Source organism: Poecilia mexicana, unplaced genomic scaffold (genome assembly GCF_051168715.1).
Source record: "Poecilia mexicana isolate PSO_F unplaced genomic scaffold, ASM5116871v1 scaffold_3, whole genome shotgun sequence".
Classification (NCBI taxonomy): Eukaryota; Metazoa; Chordata; class Actinopteri; order Cyprinodontiformes; family Poeciliidae; genus Poecilia; species Poecilia mexicana.
The window spans coordinates 15,629,347-15,657,308 of record NW_028263372.1 but is presented as its reverse complement, the minus strand read 5'-3'; the positions used below and the strand labels follow the sequence as shown (position 1 = coordinate 15,657,308).

General features: G+C 38.1%; 1 protein-coding gene across 1 annotated transcript; it reads left to right on the top strand.

Moving 5' to 3' along the window:
- The first annotated feature begins 1,668 nt into the window (after window positions 1-1,668).
- Window positions 1,669-16,872, top strand: tdrd3 (tudor domain containing 3). Its single transcript, XM_088004223.1, has 14 exons — window positions 1,669-2,173; window positions 3,720-3,804; window positions 5,210-5,275; window positions 7,331-7,491; window positions 8,816-8,957; window positions 9,122-9,193; window positions 10,569-10,718; window positions 11,117-11,269; window positions 11,826-12,003; window positions 13,963-14,088; window positions 14,287-15,233; window positions 15,454-15,579; window positions 16,154-16,293; window positions 16,612-16,872. The coding sequence occupies exons 1-13, from the start codon at window positions 2,136-2,138 to the stop codon at window positions 16,268-16,270; spliced, it is 2,361 nt and encodes a 786-aa protein (XP_087860349.1). The 5' UTR covers window positions 1,669-2,135; the 3' UTR covers window positions 16,271-16,293; window positions 16,612-16,872.
- The last annotated feature ends 11,090 nt before the right edge of the window (window positions 16,873-27,962 follow it).

The following is a 27,962-nucleotide window of genomic DNA, read 5'->3' as shown; positions in this document are numbered from 1 at the left end:
TTCTTTGACACTGATCGAGCCATTCTAATTGGTTGCCACAGGGTGATATACAAAAACACTTTAAGAGTCAAAGAATCTGAATTTCAAAGTTTCTGGCATGGTAATGATATTGATTAAGGCTATTTGAGAAAACATTCCAAGTAGATTCCAAATCCATCTTTTAATTCACTTTATATATATTTTTAAATGAGGTGGGCTTTATTTAAATTATTTTTATATATATTTTGTGGTCAACATGATATAAAGTATTTTAAATATTTTTACTGTTTTCAAGAAACCAAAAAACAAACTACAACCCTACTCCCACAATGTAAGATGCGTTGTCATAATGGAAAACATTTAAAAAGTCTCACGTTGATATTGGAGAATCCTATGAAACAATGATAAATACTGCTTGGTTTGTGTGAAATTGTATTTTTTCCTTGAGTTTTAAAAACAATCTTCCAAAAGTAAGCATAAAGACCCTTGCCTAAAAATGGAAATGCTGTCGCCATAAGCTTTATTGCCATTGTGATAATATGTTGTCATGGGAGATTCAGAATGGTAAACAAGTTTCCATTTAGTGTGCATATACTGCCATCGTCTGTTTTTAGCTGTACATTACATAACCAGAGCATGCCACTCCATACTCGTCTCACAGCTAATGAAAACTTTCAACATTTAATTTCTTTAAGCATAAATGTGCAGTCATTTTAAAAATGTATGATGCCCGCCATGGTGGTTATCTTCATTAATTTGAGTATGAATTCTGATTAATCACGTTTGTTAGTTTAATAGTGCCTTTTGAAAATATACAGCTTGATCCTTTGGATTAAGTTCCAGGTGTTTTCATTATGCCTGAATCGAGATCGTCTCTGACTGGACTGCAGGCAGTTTTTTCAATTGATTTTTTTTTTCCAAAACAGACATAAGATATACATAAATTAGAAAAAAAAAACTTTCTTCAAAAGATGGCATGACTCTAGTTGAACATTAGAATTAAAAATGTTAGACTGCCTGAAGCTAAACATATCTGTAATTTCTTCATGCCAAAGGGTGTTGATTTCATTTTGCCATTGGTGCACAAATGCAGTGACCTTGCAGAACTCTGAAATCCGGGGATCCAGTATTGTTTATCGATGCCTTTTGCAGACATTTCTATTCAGTAAATGTTTATGTTTTCCTTCTTTCTTCTTTTCTTTGTTTATATTGAAGCACTAGTCTGACTTTACCTTTACATATTTTGTGTCTTTGCTCTATTTTGCTGTGATTCTTAAGTCAGATCCATTTGTACAACCAGATGTGTTCATATAACATTTATCTATTACAAATTAGATTTTTTTGTCTTTAATACCTGACAGGTTTCAGTAAAAGAAGGCACTAATACTCAAAATGACTTATACCCAAAACGAGGTATGCAAAACATAATTTTAAAAGTTCCAATGACTAATAAAGCAAAATATTTCTTTGAAAATATGAAATAGTTCACAGTTTTGTAAAGATAAAAGTTTGATTGCAGATCATGGTAACAGATTAAAAAGAAAGGTCAGTTGTTATATTGGTTATGTATAAATTGTTCGATAACCATTCTGTAATGTAAATAGAATAGAATAGAATAGAAAGTAGAAATCACCTGGTAAAATCAGGTGTAGAAGCAGCAACGTGACAGTATGTATAAATCGACATCAAGACTTCTAGATTTATACAAAGACATAAACAAAAATACATAGACATAGACAAAAACAGAAGTAAGAACTGCAGTTAGGGCAAAAGTACCGCATAAGAAACACTGTTATTAGATGATTTTGGGAATAAATATTTTTTTTGATGGAACTCCATCAATGTTCTCGTTTATTAATCATAATATCCATAATAGAAGAACGTGTTGTATAACTTATAAACCGTTGCATTTGTCAAAAAAAGAGAAAAAGGAAAAAAGAAAAAGAGAAATCTCTTTTGTGATCCTCTCGACACTCCGTACTCGTACAACGCGTCTCAGTCCGTGACGTATTTACGACTGGGTCATTTAGTGCTCACATTAACGAGCTTTGTTTGAAAGAAAATATTATGTATCACAGTACCAGATAATTGCTAGTTACTTGGCCACTCATTAAAACTACTCTTGTCTTTATTAGACATCTGCAATTTGGACAAAAATGACCGATCTGACAGAATCTCTGGTCAAAGAAGGCTGGTAGGTAGCATGTTAGCTTATGTTGCTGCTAGCAGCAGTTATGCTGAGATGTCAGATAGGTTGCTGGATAAAATCAATAGTCTGCTGATTTCCAATCAGAGTGTTGTAAGAGTCCGACGTCAGCCAGACTTGCACACACAAACCCGAGAATATGGTGCTCGGGAGGATAAAGTTATGCTTTCAGTAACTTATTTTTTGTTGTCTGCTTCAGAATAGCAAATGACGCCTCTGCTAGCTAGCGCATACTTAGCATTAAAGACAAACAGATGCTTCTTCTCGTCGTCAGTGAACAATATTGTTGATACGATTATTGATATGAGAAGACAGTCCTCTAAATTAGATTCTTGAACTATATGTAAGTGTATAATATACAGCCATTAGCAGTGCTGTGTTTTGCACAGTCTGCAGAATCCACTTTGTGCTGCAGTTCCATACAACACGCCATCAGACATAAAGTGTCTTTTTTACGTTTACTGGGTAATAAAGTGTGTCAGTATTCACATGCTTCTGTATATTTGAACTAAGGCACTTTTGATGGAAAAATTTGGTTTTGAATAGATTACAATTCGCCTTAATCCCCTTAAATGCTAAGATTTTAAACATGATAAAACAGATAGCCTGCAACCCACATTTTAGCATTTTTAGTATGTTTTCAGACTTTTGGGTGGGTGAGTTTAAGAAAACACAGCATTGTGTTGTTTATCTTAGTAGGAAAATGTTTTCCTGTTGATTGTTTTTGATGCCCTTTCTACAATTATTTAGCCACTGAGCGATTGCAAAAATCTAAACGATTGCCTCTTCATATTTTTTTTACCTCATTTTCTGTGTAAAACACTTCACTCTATTTAAACAACAACATTTAAGAAATTGCCCATTGAGAGCGATCAGAACAATGCTATCATTGCATTTCTGTCAGTACTTGTCTTTTTCCTGTTTGGCTTTCTAGTTTTTTTATCTGTTTGTTTCACCCTCTTATTTGCATTGCTCCATTCACTAATTTAAGTGCACGAAGAAAGAAAAATGTTTATGAGCATATTTAGTCCAGCAGTGCATGTTCAGGTCCTACTCTTAATATCTTATAAAATCTCTTTGAACGTCATTTAAAATGGAATTGAACAGTTTATTTTTATTATCTAATTCTTATTCGGTTTGGTCTAAATGGATTTTCCCTCTAGATGGACAGAAGTTTTTTTTTTTTTTTTTTTTTTTTTTGTCTTATTATTCTGATCTACCCTTGACAAATAAAATTATGTGATTCAGTTGTTTGCTGCTTGAACAATGCATCATCAGGGTTTTTTTTTTGTTAATAAGCTGGTACAGTTCTCTCAAACTGTTATGTAACATTTGTAAGAGTCAAGCAATTTATATCTTTTGAATATATATATATATATATATATATATATATATATATATATATATATATATATATATATATATATATATATATATATTTAATGTTTACAAATCCATGTTTGTTCCTGACTGAAACCGCATAAAACCCTTTTCACCTTCATCATCTTTTTTCTCCACAATGTGTATCCTCCAGGTACCTCAGTGATGAAGGCATTGCAGAATTGAAAGGATCTGCAGAGAAAGTTACACCGAGTGACCTTATTCGCATTGCACTTGATGTGAGTTTTAATTTTCGAAGTTTTAAATTAGTATTTTTGCAATCCGACAGCTCTATTTTTTAGTTCCCAGGGAAATTGCAGATATTATCTAATAGTTTTTTTTTTTTTTTTTTACTGCTTTGGGTACTAGAAGTTCTAAAGGTCTGACTTACATTTAGAAAAGTAATTAAAAAAAAAAAAACAAAGCTGTGGGCACAATTTTAAATGGCATTTCAGTCCATATGGCATATGACTTCAATCTTAATGTCAATCTGGGACTTATTATTGGGGAAGAAAATTGCATTGGCTGTAGTTTCCCGGCATGTAGAGTAACACTTTCTCCTCCCCTCATTTCTCTTTCATCAACTTCTCAGTGTTCACCTTCCGTCAGTAAGTGGAAGTGAGATTAGCAATGTATCGTTTTTTTTTTATGACATGTCAGTAATCTTCTCATTTTCATGATGCGTGTCAGCCGGTATTATTTCTCATTTCTATGTGTATTTTCATAAAGCACGTTGTATTTAGATGGCTCATTTACTTAAAAGTTACTTGAATGCATTAGAAAAATCATTAACATGCTCAGACTGGGGAGCGTCCCCCTCTATGTATTCAGAAGGACAAAAAGGCAGTTCATCTTACCTGTAGTTTCAGATGAGCACAGACTGTTCGCCTCCACTGCGAACGCTCTGACCTTTACGGTTCAGCCTGGAGTGCTGCCAAAAGATCTAAAGCAGCACTTGCACACATCGCCGCACAGCAGGTTCACCCAGCCTTTTTTACTTTAAGATAGAGATAGTAGACTCATGAAACATGTTCAAGTTCAAAGAAACTTAGAATAAAGCTAATATTCTTAATATAAAAGAGTAAGGTTATTGTTGGTTTTTAAATAAACGTACGATGGAGGGGAAAGAAAATTGGGGAATTAGAAAGGATCGCGTTCGAAGTAAAGCCCTTGGTTTTTATTTCTATATCAGGGGGATACTTAAAAATGATCACAAAGCCAGCAAAAACCTGGAGTTTTATTGGCCATATTAACACATTTGTTGACCCCAGAGATGAAAAGACAAAATGTATTTTGCACATAATACAACTTGAAAATGTATTTGCTTCTCATTTAACTCATTGGAGATTTGTCTTTAAATATAGACAAGCCTGATGAGAGACTTAGTGTGGTGTGACTGGTTAAATATTTGAAAATGTTATCAGCAATCTTCTCTAAACCATATTATTTGTGGCCACATTAATGCTTTGGTGTTTTGCTGTGCAACTAGATGGATGAAATCGGTGTGCTGTTGATAGATGTTCATCAAAATGTGAATTGTAATTATTTTCAACAGCATCTCATAATGTCATTTTCATTTCTTGTCATTTATGACTGCTGTGATATGTGTTGTTTCTTTCTAATGATGTAGTGTGTTCTTTACAGAGTGATCTTAGGCCTATTGGGAAAAAGGTTCTTCCATCTGATATAAATGGTGGAAGAACTGAAAAGGTAAGCGATATTCATGTCTATAAAGTGGCTTTAAAAAGGTTTTGCGACCTTAGAAAACTATTTTGTTTAAATTTCTTTTTGTCACAAATAAATGTCATGTTGTCAAACAAATGTCAGTATAGGACAAATGAAACAGGAGCATAAGCACATTGCATTTTTAAATGATGAGTTCACTTATAATTGGAAAAAAGCCTATTCTCACCCTACGTGAAAAACTAACCATCCCCATCGTTAAATTATCAATTAATCGTGATTCACCACAGTTTTTTGGAAGGTTGTGTTCAGTTTCACCACCACACCCAGGCCTGATTACTGTAGACCAATTAATATTTTCAATGGAACCTGCCTGACAACACAAGGTTGGGTCAAAGATCTTTTTCAGACACGTATCACAGCCTTATTAAAAGAAACTGAAAAACAGAGTCGAAACAAAGTCACTGCCGTCTGTCTGTCTGTGAAGGACTACAGACATTATTCCTAATGGTTTGGGACTCTAGTGAAGGACAGTTTGTTTTTCACAATTGGAGAAAACACGGAACTGTTGTGAACCTTTTCAGGATCGGTCGATCTACCAAAGTTCTTCTAAGAGAACGTGAACAACTTATCCAGGTGGCCACAAACAACACCGGACATCTAAAGCAGTATTGGGTCTTATTTTCCCAATTTATGGTCAGTGTTTGTGCTATAACAAGAACAAGACTGAGAAAAACCACTTTTGACCAAAAATAAGACAACGGTCTATTTCCATATTTGCCATACTATATCTTAATAGGACCTTAGGAAAAAATATTCTGTGAATTGAAGTAAAAAAAAGTTTTACTTTTTATACAAAACTGATTTCAGGAAAAAAAATGCATCATATAGAATTTCACATATGGGAGGGTGGTAGTGTGGTTTGGGGTTGCTTCAGGACAAGAATGACTTTCTGTAATTAATGGAGGCATAAGTTCTTCTCTGTACCAGAAAATCCTGAAGAAGAATGTCCGGCCTTCAGTTTGTGACCTTAAGCTCAGAGAACTCTTGGGTTATGCAGCAGAACAAATGATTCCGAGCACACCTGCAAGTACACCTCTAAAAGGCTCAGCAAAATAAAAGGAAGGTGTAGGTGTGTCCCAGTTAAAGGCCAGATGTAAATCTGATTGAGATGTTGTGGAATGACCATAAAAAGACCATGCTGGAGAAACCACCAGTACGTCTGACCTTAAACAATTCTGGAAAAAAAAGAGTGGACTAGTATAATTCCACAGTGACTGTGCAATGCTCATTGATGTTCATTACACGTACTTGATGGCAGTTTTTGTCAAGGATGGATCAGTCAATTTCTAGTTTTAGGGGTAATTACGTTTTCTTTTTTTTTTTTTTTTACTTATAGCATGTTAGTTTTGAGTATATATATTTCCTGAAAATAATAATAAGAAAACAGATTATTTTTTCTGCTTACTGAGGTTATCTTTGTCTGAAATTAAAATTAAATTGATCTGAAGCATTCAAGTGTGACACAAGTTTTAAGCAGAAATATGTAAGGAAACAAATACCTTTTACATAACAATGTATGGATCCTCTTCAATGAAAAACTATGCACTATAACCATTTCTTTTGGTTTTAGAAGAAAATCAATGCTTTATTTTCATCCATAATGCAGTTCTCAAAACGTCCACTAGATGGTGCTAACAGACTGGCGAATAAAAATCCCTTTTTTCTTTTCTTTTTTCCTTTTTTTTTTTTTTTTTTTGTTTTGCTTGTGATGCTGAATCTGAGTAACTGCAGAGAAAATGTTCCAGCTATTAAAACAAACATTCTTTTGTATGCCTAGCTCCTCTTCTCTCCAAATACAAAATGCTGACTAAATCCAAATGTAAGTGGTGGAGCAGTTTGGGGAATAAACAAACTTGTGCTGTCATTAGCCTCTTAAACGGAAATATTTACCCATGTCATGCTTTGAAAAAATAATTTATCCTGAGTGCATCCTGCACTGCAACTGTTGGAGCTTTTGCTTGCACCTCCTGCCCATTTTCCTCTCAATCTAATTTAGTTTGTCTTTTTGCAAATGGACAGTTGGAGGGTCCATGTGTCCTCCAGGTGCAGAAAGTGAGAAACATCTCGTCTCCCAAAGACCATGAAGAGTCCCAGGGAGCACCGAGAATGCTGCGTCTCCAAATGACAGATGGGCACACCACCTGTGTTGGACTGGAGTTTAAACATCTGTCCAAAATCAGGTAGGGTTTTTGTTTTTTTTTGTGCAGAAGAGCAGATGCAGTTTAGTGCATTTTGTTTGAAAAGTCTATATTAATATTTCTGTAGGAAAAGTAACTGTTGCCGTAGAAATTAGATTTAAGTGTGCTTATGTTTTATTTTTTATTTCTAAGGTTTAATTTACAACAATATGTGGGTCGATAGTTTGTATTTGTCTTTCTACAGATAAAATGAGCTCACGTCACAAAATCTACGTGAAAGCTGAAATATCCTTGTGAATTCATGTGTACTGAACTGCTAAAAAAAAAAGACGAATTTGATTTCTTTTTGCAAAATTGATGTAGAAAGGTGCGCATTTAGCCACGTCCTCATATTCTTAGCTAATGCGTGAGGACCTCTGCACACACTCCTCTTTCACCCCCTTGTCAACACTTTCACCCCGCCGTGTGCCTGAATTTCTCCTTTATCTGCAATTTCCATGTGGCAGCAGCTGATTTAACAACTCGCAGCCTTAATTACATCTCCATCCAAGCAACGGTGGCCTTGGTGATTGCTGCCATGGTGACTAGCCAGTCTGTACAGGTGGAGTGGCCAGAATGTAGTCCGTGACTTCCTGATGGGAAGAGAGGAGAGAACAGAACAAATCCCCTCTTTATGAGCGCCCCACACACACACACACACGCACACGCGTACACACGCACACGGGCATCCGACAGCAGCGCTTAATGTTTCTGATGAAAGTGTCCGCTTTAGTGTGAGGGAGGCCTTAAGTGGATGGAAAAGAAGGATGAGATGGATTACCGAACTGTTCACTATGTAAGACAGTGATATAAAGGGACCACAATTAAACAGTAAGGAGCAACTATTGAGGTTGAATAGTGTGTTTGTGATTGAATTAGGGATACGCTGCACCTCATTTCTACATTGTCATGAGAATGCCATCCATCCCAGAGGTCTGGAGTGAAATCCCTAATTGTTACTTTGGCTTCCAGCATCAGTAGCTGGAAATCCCTCTAAGTCCCTGTGCTTTCCTAATGAGAGAGGCAGAGGCCTTATCAGGCCTGATGAGATAGAGGCGCTTTTAATTTACCATGAGGATGGGTGAGCAGCTGGGATTATTAATAGTCTCTCTTAGCTTTGCCACCCATCTGCTGGCACTGCTCCATGTCATTTACAGAGTGATAAGGCAATAGGGTGTTAGAGCTGCTAGATACAGTTAAAATGTGCTAAACTGTTGCAATCTGAGCTGTGGGCGTGATAATTATTCATAGCTTTTGTTTATTTTTTATTTATTTATCCATTTACTTTTCTTACAGTTTTCTTGTCTTTTGTTTGTATGTCTTTCAGTTTGAATACACCTCCCGGGACCAAGGTGAAGCTTGTCGGTTCGATCCAAGTTAAACACGGTGTTTTGCTGCTCGAAGACTCAAACGTCCAGGTGCTTGGGGGAGAAGTGGATCATATGGTGGAGAAATGGGAGCTACAAAGGGTGAGGGTCAACCGAAGTCCGGCTTTTAAAAGAAAACCATCATTATATTTGTAATTATTTTAACTGCGCAGCTGCCACCTTGTGTCTGTTCTGTCGTCGTTTTTCTGGAGCCGTGCTCGTCTTTCGCATTTTGAGATGAGTTCGTTTTCTCCTTCAACCTGCAGAGTCTGGCCAAACACAGCAGGAGTAACATTGGAGCAGAAGGCGGACCTCCACCTTTCGTGCCGTTTGGTCAGGTGAGGGACATTGCTCATGACGACACCGCATCTTTTTTTTTTTTTTTTTTTTTTTTTTTTTTAATCATACCTTGAAAACTGGTTTTGCCCTGATATAAACAACAAAGTTGTTGAATCCGTTTGGGATAATTGTGCTTAAAAATTAAAAAGCCAGCGGAGATTTGATGTGAAAATAAGAATCTACAGAAAGAGTCAGACCCGTCGGCAAATTTAGTTTTCAGAGCAACGTTACTGCCGAAATTGATTACGTGCCTCCTAGTTGTTGACCTGCTGCCTGGAATCTGGATTCGGTTTTTGTCAGCCCCTTGACGTTACAGAAGCAGATGAATGTAGTTTTAAAATCAGCTTTTTGCCTGCCAAGAGCCACTGCCAAGGTGAAACCATGTATTCATCTTAAAGCCTTGAGCAAAACATATTCATGCCCTTTCATGTCTCGTCTAGACTAATGTATACCCTTTATGTTGGTCTAGGTTCATTCTCTCTGCGTAGTTCTCGGAGAGAAGCAGCACGTCGCTTAATGGGCACAAAAATACATAACCGTAATCAAATCCAGACTTGTCATCTCTCCAATAGCTTCCTGTTTTGCTTTTAGACTGATTTGTACATTTTATTAACTTTTTAAAGCTTTAAATGGGGGTAAACCCGTCATACCTAGCTGGACAAACTTCTTAACATTCACACACCTGTCAGAGCCCTTCTGTCAATCAACCACTTTCTCTTGGGCGTCCCACGATCCAGAACAAAAAAAAAACATAGACGCTCAGCCAAACGTGTTCAAAGGTTCACCTTGAACTTTATGTAGAGAACGGGGCCTACATGAGTTTTTGGTTTTTCTGCTCTTTTATTTCATTTGGTCAATATTTGCTGTTAATTTCTTAAGTGTTGTGTGAAGAAGATGGACACTGGCAGGCCCAGGTCTTAACAAATCTGCAGTAAAGTTCTTTGATCTCTTGGAACAGTCGAACTCATAGAAGCGCCACTTGAAATGTACAAAATGTTAAAATCTTTAAGCGGACCGTTACTTTATTGAGGAACTAGGCATTACAAGGGCAGATTAGGTTGTTTTAATTTAAAACTTACACCTAACATTATTATTATTATTGTTATTATTTAGAAATTAACACGATCTTTATTGCTACATCCTCACCAGCATAAGCATTGTGAATCTGATTGCTTGGATCTCATTTTGGAAGCAATAACGCGTTAAATTAGATTTTTTTTTATTTTTTTTATCCGAGTTGTTCCCTTGTTGTCCTAAAGTAAATTTTTTCATGATGACACTTGCATGTCGAAACACGTTTGCAAACTTAAGTGTGTATTTCCTTCATCTGTTTCGCTTTAATATGTGGATCATGTGTTTTTAACTTTCTTACAGAAGTGTGGAAGAAAGGATGACGTAGACAGCAGGGAACTAGATCAGAGGAAAACCCTGCAGACTCAAAATGTGATCAAAAGCACAGAGGAGAACGGCGAGTTCGAAAAGCAGCGGACGGCAGCTATAGCTGAAGTTTCGAAGGCTAAAGAAGTCAGTAACCCCACCATAAATGTTGCATGTGACCAGTGTTACTCTGCATTCCAGTTATCTAAAACATAAAGTTGGTAATTATATTCTTGTTTGACTAATTGATTAACACCTTTCCATTTGTCTTCCACTGTTAAGCATAGGCTTTTTCTACTATTGTTTTTCACATGCTGACAAATTACACCGTATCGCATATTGATTGCAATTTTAGCACCAGATATGAAATTGGTTCTACATTTAAAGTACATGAGACTTACTGACATTCAGGTTAACTTGAATTATTCCTGCGACTCTTTGAATTAAAAGTCATAATTTCACCATCAGCTACAAACCTTTATGTTTTGATTGGTTTTCTGCGACTCCATTGTCCCTAATGTATGTTTTTTTTTTCTTCTCCTCAGGGCCCGCGCACATTTGGCGGTGGAGGAAATGCGGGCAGTAACTTATCCAATGCAGCATCCTTCTCTCGAAGCAGAGACTCTCACCAGCAAAGGAGGCGAGAAGACAGGCCAGAAAGAGCAGAAAGCAGACAAGATGGAAACTATAGAGAGCTGGTGGGAAGATAAATATAATTTGGACTTTTGTAAAAAATGTTCCTGAGAAACATCCCTATGTCTGTTAATGTGCATCGATTGTTTCAAATTGTTTAGTTTTTTTTTTCCCCCCACTGGAACTTGGTTAGTGCTCCTTGTTTTTTTTTTTTTGTTTTGGCTCTTTGATTTTGACTGAGCTTCTATTTTATGGTCCAGAGGCTAGATAAGACATTGATTAGGATATTGAAAAAATTTAAATGAACTGAAGGTAAATGAACTCGAGTGGCGGTCAATTTATCTTGGCTTCTTCCTTGTTCTAGTGTTTTCTAGTTACGCGGCTTTGGCTTCGACAGAAAGTAGAATTGAGTAGGATGTGATTAAGCTTGGCTTCAAAGTATGTTAAAGATGGTCGGTTTGAAACTTAAACCCACAGCCATACGAAACCTGAACCATCTGTTTTTGCCCTTTTATTCTCATGTGTTAGCTTTATGCAAACGTAGGTTTGCACGTTTGTGAGTTGCACATGCAGTGTATCCGGTTCATATGTATTCTTCCTCTCATTACGTGTGGTGTCTAGGTGGATGAACAGGCTCTGAGAGACATCATGGAGATGGGCTTTAATAGGGAGGCTGCCCGACAAGCTCTGATGGATAACAATAACAACCTTGAAGTAGCACTAAACAGCCTACTGACCGGATCTTCCGGTGGCAGACCTGCCTCAGTGGTCCCTGAGCCTAACAAGCCGCAACTTAGAGGTTCATAAACACACACACACACACACACACAAACACGCACACTGGAGCACAGATAACATCCCGCGCCCTGCAGTGCTTCTTGGATCTACAAAGTTGGCAGAGGTTAGGAAAAGGTTGGGTAGCAACGTGGCGGTCCCTGAAATGCGCTGGAAATCACCAGAAGCCTAATTAACGGTCCACGATGGCTGTGCTGCGGGTTTTAGTTCATTTATCAAGAACTGCTGTAATGCTGACTTTCCCCCCCTCTAAGCACACGATAAGGTTTCAGTTGGATATTGTTTTACCTCGGTTATTTTATGTACGTTTCTCAGCGCTAAAAATCGTCCTGCAGCAACTTGAAACTTGTTTAATCATCCTAAGCTTCTTATAAAAACTTTATTGTTGTTGCTTCATGCATAAATCATAATCAGTCCAGAGGGCTTTTCTCTCTGATCAAAGCTATCATGGCTGGTCAGGATGGGCAAAGTCTTATAAACGAACACAAACCATGCATATTCACAGACTTGCATAAATATACACACACCTGCGACCCTTTCCAAAACTCCTAGATAAATGAATGAACATCGTCTGAAACATCATGTGGGTAAAAACATGTTTCCCCAATTAAATTACACAGAATGGTGTATTTTATGGATTTATTTCAGTTAGCTTTTATAATTATGGCTGGGAGATATTGAAAGACCAAAATGTAGTTTCTCAAAACATGTGAACATTACAGAGCACCAATGAAAACTGGACTTTAAATGCAGAGTTGTTGGCTTACTGAGAGGTAAGTACAGTAGATGCACTCTACTGTACTTAGTTGGAGCTCCGTTTGCATGAATTACTGCTTCTTTCCTTAGTGGCATGAAAGCAATCAATTTGTGGTTCTGCTAAAGGTTAGAAGGAAGCTCAGGTTGCTTCAGCTCTCCCGCCTTCTGGGTTCTTGTGTCTTTCGTCTTTATCTTGACCGTACTCCATAGATTTTCTGTGAGTTTTGTGCCTGTGCAGTTGGCTAACTATTAAAGCACAGTTATAACATGGTCATTAATCCTGATATTAGTCAGTGGTATTCAGTGTGAGTAGGGCTGGAACGTATCATATCAGTCACAATAATATCAGTAAAAAAGCTAAAAATCAAAGCACTGACAGTCATTTCATTAGAAATGTCTGAGACCAATGGAAGAAATGAAAAGGAACAACATTCCAGATCATTAGGAAGTGTGACATATATTTTGGTGTTGAGCATTTTCCTTCCACTCAATTTTGCACTAAGATAGTTAAATATGACACGTTTAACCAGCTTCTTTAGCAATGATTTTTGTTTTCCAGCCTCCTTGTTGACTTTGTGACTGTCAGGACAGCAGTCTCCCCCATGATTGTGTAGGACCATGACATGTATTTAATCAAAAACATTGGTCTTTTGTTTTACTCCCATTTGCTTTTGTGGATGATGTGGTTTAGTAGCTGACATATTTATCATAGTTAACATGTAAAATAGGGGTGCACCGATTTATCGGCCAGCTGATTTATCGGCCAGCTGATTTATCGGCGCCAATTCCTTAATTCTTGGAGATCCGTGATTGGCCAATACTTGGATGTGAAGCCGATCATAACTCTCGAACTTATCTACCACAGCAAAGGTCTTAAAATCAACCACTGTCCTCCTTTGCTCTCTCATGAGAAAGGTTTGACTATATAGACCAGCCCATCAGGTCATGTCTGCATATTTGCATTAAGTAGTCATCCCACCGTTGCCAACTCAGCGATTTTCTTGCCATATTTAGAGACATTTCAGACAAAAGAAAAAAAAAAATGGTATTAGCCAAAATCAGAATTGACAGGTCAGACTTCTTAAAGATCGGGAATCAGCGATCGGCCAGAAAACTGCATTCAGTGCACCTGTAATATTGAAGAATAACAGATTCAAATTACTTGATCAAACTAATCTTAACTTTTGGTGTATGATCTTGTTTGCAGGCAGAGGAAGGGGGAGAGGCAGGCCGAGAAATGAAGACGAGGAGGACGGAGCAGGCGGAAGACCTTCTGGACCAAGCACCCTGTTTGACTTTCTCGAGTCCAAGATGGGAGCTTTCTCCATTGATGGTGGGTGACCGGTTTTCTCATTCAACACTAAACACAAGTTTAGAAAAAAAATCCCCCCATTACCCCCCGACCCCCACCAACAACAAGTTCACTCATGAATTTAAATGCCTAAAACTCTGGAGCATAAGAGAATTGTGTCACCATTCCTTGAGTTGTAGATATTTCTCTGCAATGATTATTCACTTGGTTTGTTTTCAGAGCCAAAGAACCAGATAACGCAGCGGCAGTACGAGAACAAAGCTAGTTTTTCCAACTCAAACTATCATGCCAAAGACGCATCCCAGACCAAGTTCTCACACAGTGACCACAGGCAACAGAGGAACGACAGGCCGCCCCGCTTTCATAAGGACACAGATTTCCCCAAACCTGGCCAGGAGGCAGCCTCAAGCCCGGGAACAGCCCAAATGTCGGCTCCTGCCCAGCAGTGGAGGGGCCAGGAGAAATGGCCCCGGAGCACATCCGACCGAGCGCAGAACGACAGGAGAGAAATTAGAGACGAACAGAATGTTCCCGCCACCATTATGTCTCCCCTCGCGCATTTAAAAGAATCTCAGCAGCAGACTGAATTTAGCGGGGGTTACCACCAACGGTCTCGAAATGGGAACGTGAGTAATATGTCTGGACCGCCTCACAGGCGAGGGGTAAAAGAAAACGTGCCCACCTCTAAACCGAGTAATCCCGCAGGAGGGGAAGTAGATGGAAGAGGAAATTATAAACGCTCAGAAAGAAACGAGGACGCCGGCAACAACAGGAGGAAAGGCAGAGCCGAGCGGCCAAACTCTGACCACTTTGACAGACAGAGGGACGGCGGGCCGTTGAACTTTAACCCGAGAGGAGGAAGCTCAGGAACTTCCCAGGAAGTGGGATTATCACAGGGCTCCCGAACTGTAACGGGGGATCCTTCGCACTTCCAAAACGGAGATTTGGAACATAAAAGGACTGGGCCCATCAAGCCAATAACCTCACCCTGTCCTCAAAACAGAGAGCAGCAGCCCAAGAGGAACGCTCATAACAACCAGGGTTCTAAAAGGAGGACAGGGCAAGGCCGAGGTCAGGGACCTAGAGGAACAGAAAAAGGTTACATCACTGAACATGCATGGAAACCTGGAGACGCATGCCTGGCTCTGTACTGGGAAGACAACAAGGTATGACATGCTTTAACTAACCTGAAACATGTTGAAGCCATCTTTCTTTTCTCTGTAGCATGTTTGATACCAATAATCTTTAGAATCCTCCATTGTTCTGTTGTTTTGTTTGTCATTAAGTAAGTGGTGCAAATGTTTTGCATATGGAAGTTTTTTTTTTTTTTTTTTTTTTCCTATTCAAATTTGATTTCATTTGTTTTTCTTTCATTGTGCCTGCAAGTATTACCATGCCAGGATAGACGCTGTGCATCCGTCTGGCTCGACAGCGGTGGTCGTGTTTAGCGATTATGGAAACTGTGAAGAGGTTCTCCTGCATAACATCAGACCTGTTCCTGATGACATGATGGTAACCGCTATACTATTATTATTATTATTAGTTTATCCTCGGGGCTGCACAGTGGCGCAGTTGGTAGAGCTGTCACCTTGCAGCAAGAAGGTTCTGGGTTCAATTCCCGGCCCCGGTCTTTCTGCATGGAGTTTGCATGTTCTCCCTGTGCATGCGTGGGTTTTCTCCGGGTTCTCCGGTTTCCTCCCACAGTCCAAAAACATGACTGTCAGGTTAATTGGCCTTTCCAAATTGCCCCTAGGTGTGTGTGTGTGTGTGCATGGTTGTTTGTCCTGTGTGTCTCTGTGTTGCCCTGCGACAGGCTGGCGACCTGCCCAGGGTGTACCCTGCCTCTCGCCCGGAATGTGAGCTGGAGATAGGCACCAGCACCCCTCCCGACCCCACTGAGGGACAAGGGTGAAGGAAAATGGATGGATAGTTTATCCTCAGCATAAGCGTCCGAGCTAGCACTGTTTTTAAAAGCAGTAATGAAATCGTATTTCTGTGATGTGCAGAAAGCTGATGAAATATTTATGCAGTCCAGTCTGATTACAAGCAGTGGCGCGTCACAATTATGTCAAATCTGCATCTTCAGGAGGAAGACGACGGTTACTATGACAGTTCACTGGAGTTTCGCCGCGGAGGTGATGGACAGCCGAGACGCTCGAGGCCCACGCAGCAGTACTACCAGCCGCCCCGGGCGCGTGATTGATGTTTCTGTGTTTACACTGGCAGGTAAATTAATAGTTTTTTTTTTAAGACAATAATTACACACAAACGTTGTGATTTTTTTTTACTGTTTCATTCAACTCTCCGTCTTTCTGAATCATAGAAAGTGTGCTGAAGTGGTTTTTCTTTTTTTATGTCCCGTTTTTCTTTTTCATCTTCCTATTACCACTTTTACATCCTCCATTGGTGCGATGCAATGTCTCACACTATTTCACAAGGTCAATGATACTTCACAAGATGCCCAAAGAATGTTGAAGTGTTTTTTTTTTTTATTTATTTATTTTATTTTTTTATGTAATAATGGATTTTCTCTTTGCTCTTCAGTGTGTTCGTCCCCCATGCCTCAACTTTCTGCAAGAATCCAGAGTGCTTCCTGAAGTTTTTAAATGTCCACATCCCACAGACTAACAGAACTTTTCAAAGGGCTTGCACATAATGCAAAAATAATAATAATAAAAAAACAAATAAACTCCTGTTTTTTTTTGTTTTTTTTTGTTCTTTTTTTGGTCAAGGACATATCTACTGTATATGTTTTGAAGATTTGTTAAATGGCTGCATCAAAAATAAACAACTAATTAATAGTAATTGCAGGTTGGTTATGTTTCGTCTATTTTATCCAACTATGCATCTTGGGTTAAGAATAAAATAATGCGGGGCAGGAGAAGAAGAAATGCATCAAGGTATCATTGTTCCTCTCGCTTTTTTCTGAAAAGTTGTCAAAAAAGGACCAATAATTTTGTTCAAGAACTTGTTCAAGGATTAGGATAATATTATGAGCAGTTTTATTGTTGAATATGTATTTTTTTTTTGTCGTTTTTACATGGATCATGTCAAAACAGAAGACGAGGAGAGATGTATTTTTGATGGGTTAGAGAAGCCTCACAAGACAGTAAAAACAAATGCTCTCATAAATATAGCAAGTATATTTATTTTTTACTTTATATTTTAGTAAATTTGTGTTGTTTTCAGACCTCACGCAGGCTTCACAGCCTGCACCGCCTGCCTCCATCTTCTAGTTTAGCTGTTACAATTCTCATCTTGTAGATAATCATGAGCTCTACAAGTCCATAGCAAGCAGCCCGGGCTCATCTGTTGTGTTCTTTGAAGCAAATCCGGAGGGTAAGACAATCTCTTCCCCCACTGTAATAGAGACTGTTACACTGCAGAGATATCATTTTGCACATTACAAAAGGGACTTTACCAAGCTCTTCAGCCTCTGCGCACACTCTGTTGGCTGTTTATAGGCGTGTGCTGTGCGAGAGATGCGGTTTTACACATGAAGGAAATGATCTCCACCTGGGCTCCAGTTTCTTTCTTACTAGCAGCAGGAGACGAACGAACAATGCAGCTGGGTTCAGCAGAGAGGTCACAGTGTTATTCTGTATCGGGAGTCCAAAAGGGTTTGCTTTATTTTCCGAGTGAGGCGCCAAGCGAGCGTGCATGAATAATTAACCGCGGGTAATATGGAAACCCATCCGCAAGGGAGGAATTGAAAGTGTTTGAGGGGACTAACCTCATGCTGGCTGGAAAATAATAAGGGATTGGTTTTCAATCAGATAAATGGTGATACTTTGGTAGAACAGCTAAGCCACCTTCACACTGGATTTAGTTCTAAACCCTATAGGTTGTGGAGTAATTTAGTGGATTCAATAAATGTTCAGCTTTCCTCTGAATACCACACACACACACACACACACACACACACACACACACACACACACACACACACACACACACGAGTGTGTGTGGCATATATACCCCCAAATGATTTGTAGCCATAGGTACAGTAAGTTACTTCTTATTACAGTAGTCCTTGTACCTCTTAAAAACACAATTAAGCAATGTTTTAAAAGTGAATTTTAATTTTGCTTTTAATATCATACAAGTGAAATTTCACTTTCATGTTTTAAAATTAAAATATATATTAACGAGGCTGCTGGTACTAGTTCATAGGTGAGTAAGCGTCATTATATGATTGTATGTGGGTAAAAAAGCCTTGCGTTCACACAAAAACACTCAATGCACATATAAAAAAAAAAATATATTTTTCTCATGACCGCTGCTCCATGTTGTTTTGTTCTTTTAAAGTTTTCACTCAGGGTAGTGAAAGCTGACTGGATGTATTCGTGTTTATGTAACAACACATTGAATGCTATATCTGACTGCTGTGATCAGAGTAAATCTACAGCTTATTTTATTTTTCTTGTTTATGTAGTTTTTTATATATATTTATATGTTTGTGACGGATAGAGCCTTTAATAGTTGGATATGATCTCAAGTATACGACCCACAACAAAACAGCCTTAGATTATGATTGGATCTTACATGACTGGATTTACAGTCAAAATGAAACGTATTGGGGCAGCAAATTACTTTTTAATGTTGGGGCTTGACAGGTTTTAGCACAGTCAGCCTAAGTTTGATTGCATTTCCATTTATATTGGATTACGAGATGGCAGCATGATTTCTTCATGGTTAGCACTGTCTCCTTGCAGCATAAGATTTTCAGTGTGCAGGTTTGCAGAGCAAGTTCCTCTAACGTTACAAACGCTTCTGGAATCAGTGAAATGGTCTTCCTATGAGAATTTATTTTTGCTCCACATATGTAAGGCATGTGACAAGCCTCGGGTAAATACTGACATAGCTAAAAGGATAATTCTTTTGAAATGGCTGTAATCTGCCCAGGTTTACCAGTCTGTACCATTTATGGTGATGGTTTTCTTTGGGCTTCTTTCACACTGCAACTTGATAACCTTCAGTAACAAGAGGAATGCTTTTCACTTGTTGAGAGGGAACAGCCTTCCTTCCCACATTAACATCCTCTTTGCTGTGGTGCTCCGTTTCCCACCTGCTTGCTTCTCCTCGTCTTGCCCGTTCCCAGCTGTTGGCCATTGTCTTTCTGCCTACCTGACCCCTCACCCTCCATCGCTCCACTGCAGTACCTTTGTAATGATGACATCTGAACCCTGTAAGCCCGCTAAATACGTTTTTTTTTTCTTACATAATTTCTACATCGGCTCATCAAACAAATCCATTCTGTGCTTTAGAAGAAACTAAGGCGGCCCTTTTGAACATGACTTCTCTGGGAGAAAATTTATTTGCAAAGTTCTTGGTGAAATAGGAGATTTGGCGCAACATAAATAATCCCTAATGGGCTTCTTTGATGCTAATCAAATTTGTAACACATCTGAAAATCATTTTTCAGACACTTGAAACTGTATACAGTATGCATAGATCAAACAAAACAAAAATCAGAATATTTGATCAAATCAGATTTGAACACTGAACCTGACAGACATTACACATTTGACTTAGATTAACATACATCTGAGAGATTAAAAACACCATGCTGTTTGACACGTTATACACTGGAGATACAAGTATTTATTAATTTTTCTCTACCCTGATGATGTTTTCTCCACGTGTTGTTTGCATTTGCATCAATGGATATCAGGAATTTAACGACCACCGTCCTGGTGAATGGCTGCACTAATAATATGCAAAGCAATGGGTTTCATGCCTTGTTTGAATCTCTAAGCAAATAAAAAATTTGCCTTGCAAAGCCAAGTTCTAACTTTCAGATTTGAAAATATGACAGCCAGAGTGTTGGGGAATGCCACCTCCTTTACATAAAATCAAGGACTTGGATCCTGAATACATGGCATTTTGAATGTGGGTTTGCACATAAAGGAGAGTGAAAATGTTTTAGTCTGGAGCATGAATGTGTACGCCATCCATATATGTGACATACAGTTGAAGGGAAAAAAAAAAAGTATTAGCAAACATGAAAGTGTAATTATTTAAAAAAGTTTTTTTTCCTAGGGCTACAACATGTGGCAAATCATTTTGAACAAAACTTTCTCTAACTTACTAGGTTTATTTTTGAAGCTTACATTATTTTACATAGTTCTCCAGAATAATAAAGTCCTACCAAAAACAAAACTCGGGGCTGGAGTTATTGTCCCTCTGAACAGATGGACCTCTTTATTGAGCAGCAGCTCAAACCATCATTGTGCAATCATGTGCTTAAACTCTCTGCAGTTTTCCCAAAATTATTCAAACCCCTGGAAGATTTAGATGTAAAACTACTTTCAACTAAGAAACATGTTTTAGATAGACAATATTTAATGTATTTCTCATAAGATAATAAAACAATGTAAAAAAAATGATGGAGTTTGGAGAAAAAAAGAGGAAGCCAGATTAAGTCAGCTTGATGATAAGAAGAGTCTGATAGTAGATTATGCTTACTGGAAGGATATGTGAAGATTTTAAAAGATAACCAAAAGTAGTCAGGAGCAAAGTTTTGGCTGGTTTTGTTGACTTGTCTTCCAGCATGAGACTGCTGGAGAAATGTCAGAGACCTGCTGAAAACTATAACAAAGAACTGCTGGTATTATCCAGCAAATATGAACAAATGGCTAACGCCATCTGGGGTGGCTGTAATTATTTTGACCCAGGAAGCTCTTAGAAAGGCTGAGTTTAACACTCTTTGCTTTGTTTAACGACAGACGGACAGACAGATAGATATTCACACAGCTACCATACACTTATTAAAAATAAAAAGCTGGCTGAGTTTAGACTGTACTTCGGAGATTCAACCTTTAATGAGGAAGATAGGTGCTACTTGTCAGTGGTAATGACTGTTTTCAGTGTGCAGCAGACCATGCACTGTACGTGTCATTCTTCAAACATCCTGCCAAACATTTGTTGCCAGGCACCGTTGTGCTACTCATAACACATGACAATTTAATGGTCAAAATGGGGCCAGTTAGCTTAACCAGAGACAGCGTGGACTAGGGGTGAATGATGAGTCAGCAATCGGTTATTGATCTTTGCCATTGCCACGTATAGATCTAAGCAGGAAGGCAACCCTTGGATAAGGGACCCTTCTGTCACTTTTATGAACTCATCCACTTACTATCTAATGGTTACATGGCATATAAAAAGAAGGACAAGAACTAAGTTTAGATAATGTGTGAACCTTAGTCTGACTCTCTCTGTAGCATGGCTGACATTTTAGTAAATAATTTTTTTATTTTTTTTATTTCGGAAATCCCACAATGTCTTTGTTTATTTGAAATGCACATAGTAGATTAAATAAATACACGATGATTTATTATTACAAGGCAGCATTCTGCAGGTACATTTTGGATGCTAAAATGTATTTGGATGCTACATAAACTGTCTCAATTAGCCCGTAGACCTTTTTCTCACAACTATTAATTTCAGGGGATTTTATTTAGATCTTGTGTAATAGAAAAAGCAAAGCAGCAAAACCAAAACAAAACAAAACCAAACCAAAAAAAAAAAAAAAAAAAAAAAAACCTACAGTTTTAATGCACCCCTACAAACTGTTCCCAGATTCGGGAAAAGAAAAAAAAAAGATAGCAAAGCAGATAGGTACTCTTTCCAGATAAAGTGTTTCCATTAAAATGTGTGTTTTAACGTGAATAAACTTTTCCAAAACTGTTCCCAAAATGTTAGGGGAATGAAACAGTCCAAAACGTCTTGGGATGTTGAAATACTGTATTAAGAGTTTCTTTCACAGGAACTACAAGGGTGAGCCAAATTCCTTAGAAACAGCCCCACACCATTACCCCCTCTGTAACAAACGTCTCACACTTGACAGTGCAGTCAGGCAAGTACCCCTCTCCTCGAAACTGACTCATTTACTGAATTGCCAGATCGAAAGGCACGACTCATGATTTCAGAGATGTTTCCATTGTCCTGTAAGTTGCCTACCACTTCTTGGCTGAGTTGCTGCCATTCCTAACTGCTTCCATTTTGTTGTAATAGCTGTATCACTTGACTGTAGCATTAGCAGCAAAGACTTTTTATGAAAGGACTCGATGCATATTGGCATTGGATTACAATAATATGCTGGAATTCACTGATCTCCTGAGAGTGAACCATTCTTTCACAAATATGTGCAGAAACAGTGTGAAAGGCTCGACGCTGGATTTTATTACACCTGTGGCTATGGAAGTTATTGGAACACCTGAATTCAATGAACCGGATGGGCTGGCGGATACTTTTGGCAACACAGCATTATGTGTAAATGGCATGTGAAACTGATGTAAACTGACAGCTGCTGGCGCTCACAAAAGAACTTGCTGTGCAGTTTTTGTGTTATAATGGGTGTACAGGCTGGTATTTCACATTGCATACCATACATGCCTGTGTCTCAAAGGTAATCATCGTGTTCATAGTTGCGCCTCCAGTCCTCCAAAATAAGAGTTGGACTGCAAAGTTGAGCATCCGGTTGTTCCTGGTACACACAGTTCCAGGAACACACGAGGCATGACTTTCTGATCACTGACTGACAGCTATGATCAAAGCCCTCTGACAGTGTGGAGCAGCACTGTTTGTATAGTTTTTCCGGCCGCTGTCAGAGTGTAGGAGAAATATATTTTCTTCTTCATCGTCATGGGGCTGCACAGCAGTATGTTGACAGCTCGGAACTTGTTAGCAGCCATTGTTACAACAAAGCCGTATGGTACTTCTGCAGGAAAGTAAATATGATGTGGGTAATTAAAAACGACAACACTTGTATTATATTGCTTTTTATCCTCTTATCACAGTGCTAAGATGCAAATAAAAACTTTTTTCAAAACTGATTTAGGTTGCATGCACATAATTAACTTATTGTGTAAAATAATGCAGCCATACTTATTCACCTTCATATTCAGACAAAACTAGTATATTCTAAAAAGAAAACATAAACAGATACATAAACTCTGTTTCTAAATCTAATTTCAAAGAGTGTTTTTAGAAGGCAAAAGTAATTTCTTGCTCTGTTTTACAAAGATTTGTCTTTAGATTTTCATTGTTTCAGTTTGTAATGTTCTCAATAAATAAAGCATTTATTGAGAACATTAAACAGTTATTACTATCATTATGCCTATCTCTACGATAGGTAGTGTAATAAATAGTTGCATAGCCTTAAAACGAAAAGCACATTACTGTGAAAAGAACTTATGCACTTTAAGTTTTTTATATATATTTAACAATAAAAATATTCATGATGCTAAAAGTATTTTTAAGATTATAATGTTTCTACCTCAAATAAGACATGTCGGGTAGTTTGTTTCAAATGTAACAAATAAATCAGATCCATCAGAATTACTTTGTCTTCAAATCTAATTTTCAGATGTATCTCTCCAAACCAGCAGATTGTTGTATGCTTTTGAGCTGGTAAATTGTGAAACACGGATCTCTCTTTGACCTAGAAATTTCTGTCCACAGAAAAATGCTGGGAACAGCTCCTCTGGTAACACTATCAGTTTGTGTAATTTGCAATAGGACATGGTCAGCACACTGAAAACAGAGGTCGGGACCGTGCCGGAAAAACAGATAGCAAGTTGTGGGTATGATATTGATACAGTAAATTTGTCCAAGCAGAACACACTGAAGCGGCTTGGGAGCATCAGTTCAGTAAAACTGATGCAGCTAAATGATGATGCAGTTGAAGAAACGGAGCATCTACTGTGATCGTATCCTAATCACACTCATGCCTTCATAAACTTGTGAGTACATGAATCGGGAAAGGAAAACCAAATGGCAAAATTGAACCAGTCACGTACAGGTCCACATAAACCAGTATCAGGTTTTACAAAATCCCTCTATAGAGTCTACATGTAGATCTATTACACAGTCATCAAATTAGTACCCAATGTGTCGTCGCTCATCACAGCTAAATCTGACCTATAAAGTATGCAAAATCCCCTTAAAACCCGGGATTAACCTGCAAGCAAACAAGATTTACATTTTGGCCACAAATCATGATCCAGACAGAAGATGAGTGCCATAAGGCTTCCTTTCCACTAAGTGGCTTATTAGTCACAGTCATTTATTAATGCCCACCTGTTTCTGCTTACAATCATTTCACAGTTCAGTTACCAAGTATGACAAAGGCCAAAGGTTTGCCTGCAAGGAAAACTAACGTCCTCATTATTTCTGAGAGGAAAAAAACAAAAAAAAAACATTTAAAAATAAAAGTTGAAATGGCAGCACTAATGACAAATAATGATGAACGTGAACAAGAGCAACCAGTGTGCACTGTTTTATTTTTCTTTTGCTTTCTGTTGCTCCAAATCAAGAGTGGGTGGCTTTTCTCTCATAGACTCGGTCACTGCGGCATAACACTACCTTTGGAAATGTAAGTGGCATCGGTAGACATTTTACACTTTTTCTCATTCATATTCACCAAAAAGTAAATGGCTGATTTGGGAAGAATTGTCAACAATGATGATACGAGCTGAAAATAGGTAGTTTGACTGCTCTCTGACACAGGAACAGAGAGGATTCTGAGGGATGTGTATAAGACACAATGTGTATCCCAGAACCTGTTGGTCCTCAGCATATCATCTCACCGTTGCCCTGTCTGCTTTACCTCCATACACCCACACAATAAGTAACTTTCCAGATATCATTGCGGTTCCCAACCATCATTCCATCCGGATTTAGTTTTCCTTTTCAGAGTTGCTGAAATAAAAAGCTGAAGTCAGCTGCCTTCACACCAGCTCAGAAATGTAATTTCCCTGGTGAGGCAGCATTGGTGAGTTCCCACCCAGCTGGTTGTGGTCAGGAGACATACTTGAGGGAAGCACACATTTTCATAAAATTTAATTTCAGCTGGTTGTATTTGTACAGTTTTTTTTTGTAAGTCGCTTCACTATTAACATTTTCAGAGCGAGTGCATTTTTCAAAAACAACGAGTACAAACTGCAAAAGGATGCCACTTGTTCAAAATGGATTCCTCAAAATCAAGGAGTCGTATCAGCAAATGGCTTTGTCGTGCTTTCGCTACATCAGTTCACTCTGTGTTTTCAACACAAAAAATTCAGATTGTGGTGACACAAGCTGAAAATGCTGATTACTCAATACACTCTTTGCACAGCCATTCGAAACCTACATTTAATTAAAATAAATAATTTGTATTTAGTGAAGGAAATGACCACTGGACATTTGTGCTTCACATTTTTGCTGCACATGCTACTTGCAGGCCTCATTTATTCACAGAATTACCACCAGCAACCTCTGGGTAAAACTTTACTGTCATCAGTAAAGCCTCATGTTTGCCAGACAAAAATCCCTCAAATTCAGAAACATTTTCAGGAAAGAATAAGAAAGAAACACATCAAATTGACAGACTTTAAGAACTAGTTCAACATTTTTGCTTGAAATGACTTCAGAAATGAAATGACAATTAGCTTTATAGCTAATAGTATATTCATATATTTCTGAATGCTGTCCAGCATTCATCATGCATGTCAAAAAGGACTCGCAATTTGTTGGAAGGGATGAGAAACTGCTACTGTGACTTCACAACTTTTTGCTGTGAAGGTTGAACTAACAGTTGTGAACATTTTAATTCTGACGCTCTAAAGCATTTGAGTAAAACTGCCAACGTCTTGCTTTTTGTGGTTCAATAATTTAACAGTTGCATTGTGTCTAGAGACAAAGTTCTTCAAGGACGTCATTCATGCCAAATCCAACCAGTAACGAGCAGAAATGAATTCATCATAAGGATCAAATAACCAGGCCCAAATTATTTTTGTTTTATGTCGTTTAGAGAAACAGGGAAGGCACAAACGAATATACAGGTCAGGAGTGCAGAGTTCATCACATCCAGCTCTAGTTTTCATGCAGGGTGCAAGTTCTGAAAAGTGTTAACCTTTCATGGGATTTAATTGCTCCACAGGGGACATCCAGATTTGAACTGGAGGACCTCTTGATCTGCTGTCAAGTGCTCTACCTCTGAGCAATGCCCCCCTACATCAAGGCGCACCATTGACATAAAGTTAATGATCAACCACATCATTTGCACTTCTTGTGGTTTGCTGCTTACAAACAACATAATCTCACTAATCAAGCCTACTTTCCAAACTGTCTTCAGTAGATTCAGTTTGTCTTGTTTCTTAGAATTCCTGAAACTTTTCAACAAGATTGAGGAAGGAAACTGACACACATTCAACCGAGTAACAATATAATGATTGAGGAGTTGCCTGAACAGCAGACATGTAGCAAAACAAAAAAATAGACAAAAATTAAGTAAAAGTAAAGCCTGTATTGATAATTTTCTTCAGATCAGTGCACTTTTTATTCATGTTTCTTCAAGTGATCTAATTACAAATGCTGGGAATGAAAACTGGAAGGACCAAAACTTCACAAAGTTTAATTTCAAGATTTTCCACGAGTTTGACACATTTGTCCCCGTTTTATGACCGTTGGAAAACAGAAAGATAATCGAGATGAAAACAACCTGTTACTTGCAGCTAAACTGTTTTAAAAAGTTTGTCAATGAATATGGGGGAGAACTGCAGGTTGTGAGCATCTGAAACACAATATTTATCCAGACTCAGGTGTTCAGATGTGAATTTGAGATCTCTCCATCTGCAGTCAAATGTACCACCACTGAACTCGTCTAAAACTTTCTCGAAAAACAGTCTTGATTTCGTCTACTGCATTTTGTAGGTGCTGTTTCAGTCAGTCATCCTCTGGGGATTAAGTTTTGTCTTCCTGCTGATGTATTTCATCAGTTTGGAGCCAGACAACTGTAATAAGACAGAACCTTGAATTTATCTGATGAAATACACTAGAAAGGAGAATTACTGAAAGAACAGCATACTTTGCGCTTCAATGTTTTTGCCAGGTTTCCCTTCTTTATTTTATTTTTTTATTTTTCCACAATGATGTTGCAATGGTTCATGGACGAAACATAAAATCCTTGTAAGCAAAAGAATGAACCAAAGAACTGCTAGAGAGACTGAATCAGACAGCTACATCCTGAAGGTTGTGGAAATTCTACAGTTTGAGAGTTTTAAAAATGGACATGTAAATATGTCCAATACATACACAAAATTGGTGGTCCAACTTCCCTCAAGAGAGGTGAAACGTGTTTTCAGTGGATTCAGATACGTTTTTAGTAAAATTGAATCGGAACGGGACAAACATATCCCCCCATTCAAGTACAAGTGTGAAAAAAGGTGAGATGATGAGGACTAACAAACTGGCTACATGTCTTTTTGTTCACTTTCAACATTCTATAAAGATTAGTGTGTTTTGCTCTTCCTATTGAAACCACCCATTTATACCTTGGCAAAGTTCAAAAGCAAGCGTGGCGTCATTCATGCACAGCACCTGAGCAGGAGGTATTCAGATTTGAACAAGACGTCTTCATCTGCAGTCAAATGCTCTACCAATGAACAATGTCCCTTCAAAGAAGAGACAAGACAGAAAACATTTTACACAAAACAAGGCAATTTGACTCTTGCTACTTTTCCTATATATTCTAACAATTTTCTGTGGCGCTACTTAATTTTTCATGGCCAAAACATGTAAATTGAAGCTTGAATATTTTATACACTTCTTTGTTAATGCACTTATAAATTATGCACATTGCATTTTGCGTCTTTATGAAATTAAAGTGATCTTCTGAGTGGTTTTCTACGTCTTCAATAAAATTGAGGAAGATATACGATGTCATAAAATTGTTTTCATTTAAGAAGCAAAGGACTGAGCGAAGACACCGGATCACACAAGAGCAAGGTTGATGGCGTCAAGGTTGGCTATACTCACACTATATAAGCAGTGTGAAATGGTATAGAGAAAAGTATTGAACGCATGAAGAAAAGCATGTATCAAATCCATAGTCAGCCCAGACACCAACTAAA

Bases quoted from the DNA above. Each gene is read 5' to 3' on its own strand.
- tdrd3 (XM_088004223.1), top strand. From the start codon at position 2,136: ATGACCGATCTGACAGAATCTCTGGTCAAAGAAGGCTG. The intron at 8,958-9,121 runs GTGAGGGTCAAC...TTCAACCTGCAG, and splicing joins AGAAATGGGAGCTACAAAGG to AGTCTGGCCAAACACAGCAG. The intron at 12,004-13,962 runs GTTCATAAACAC...TCTTGTTTGCAG, and splicing joins TAACAAGCCGCAACTTAGAG to GCAGAGGAAGGGGGAGAGGC.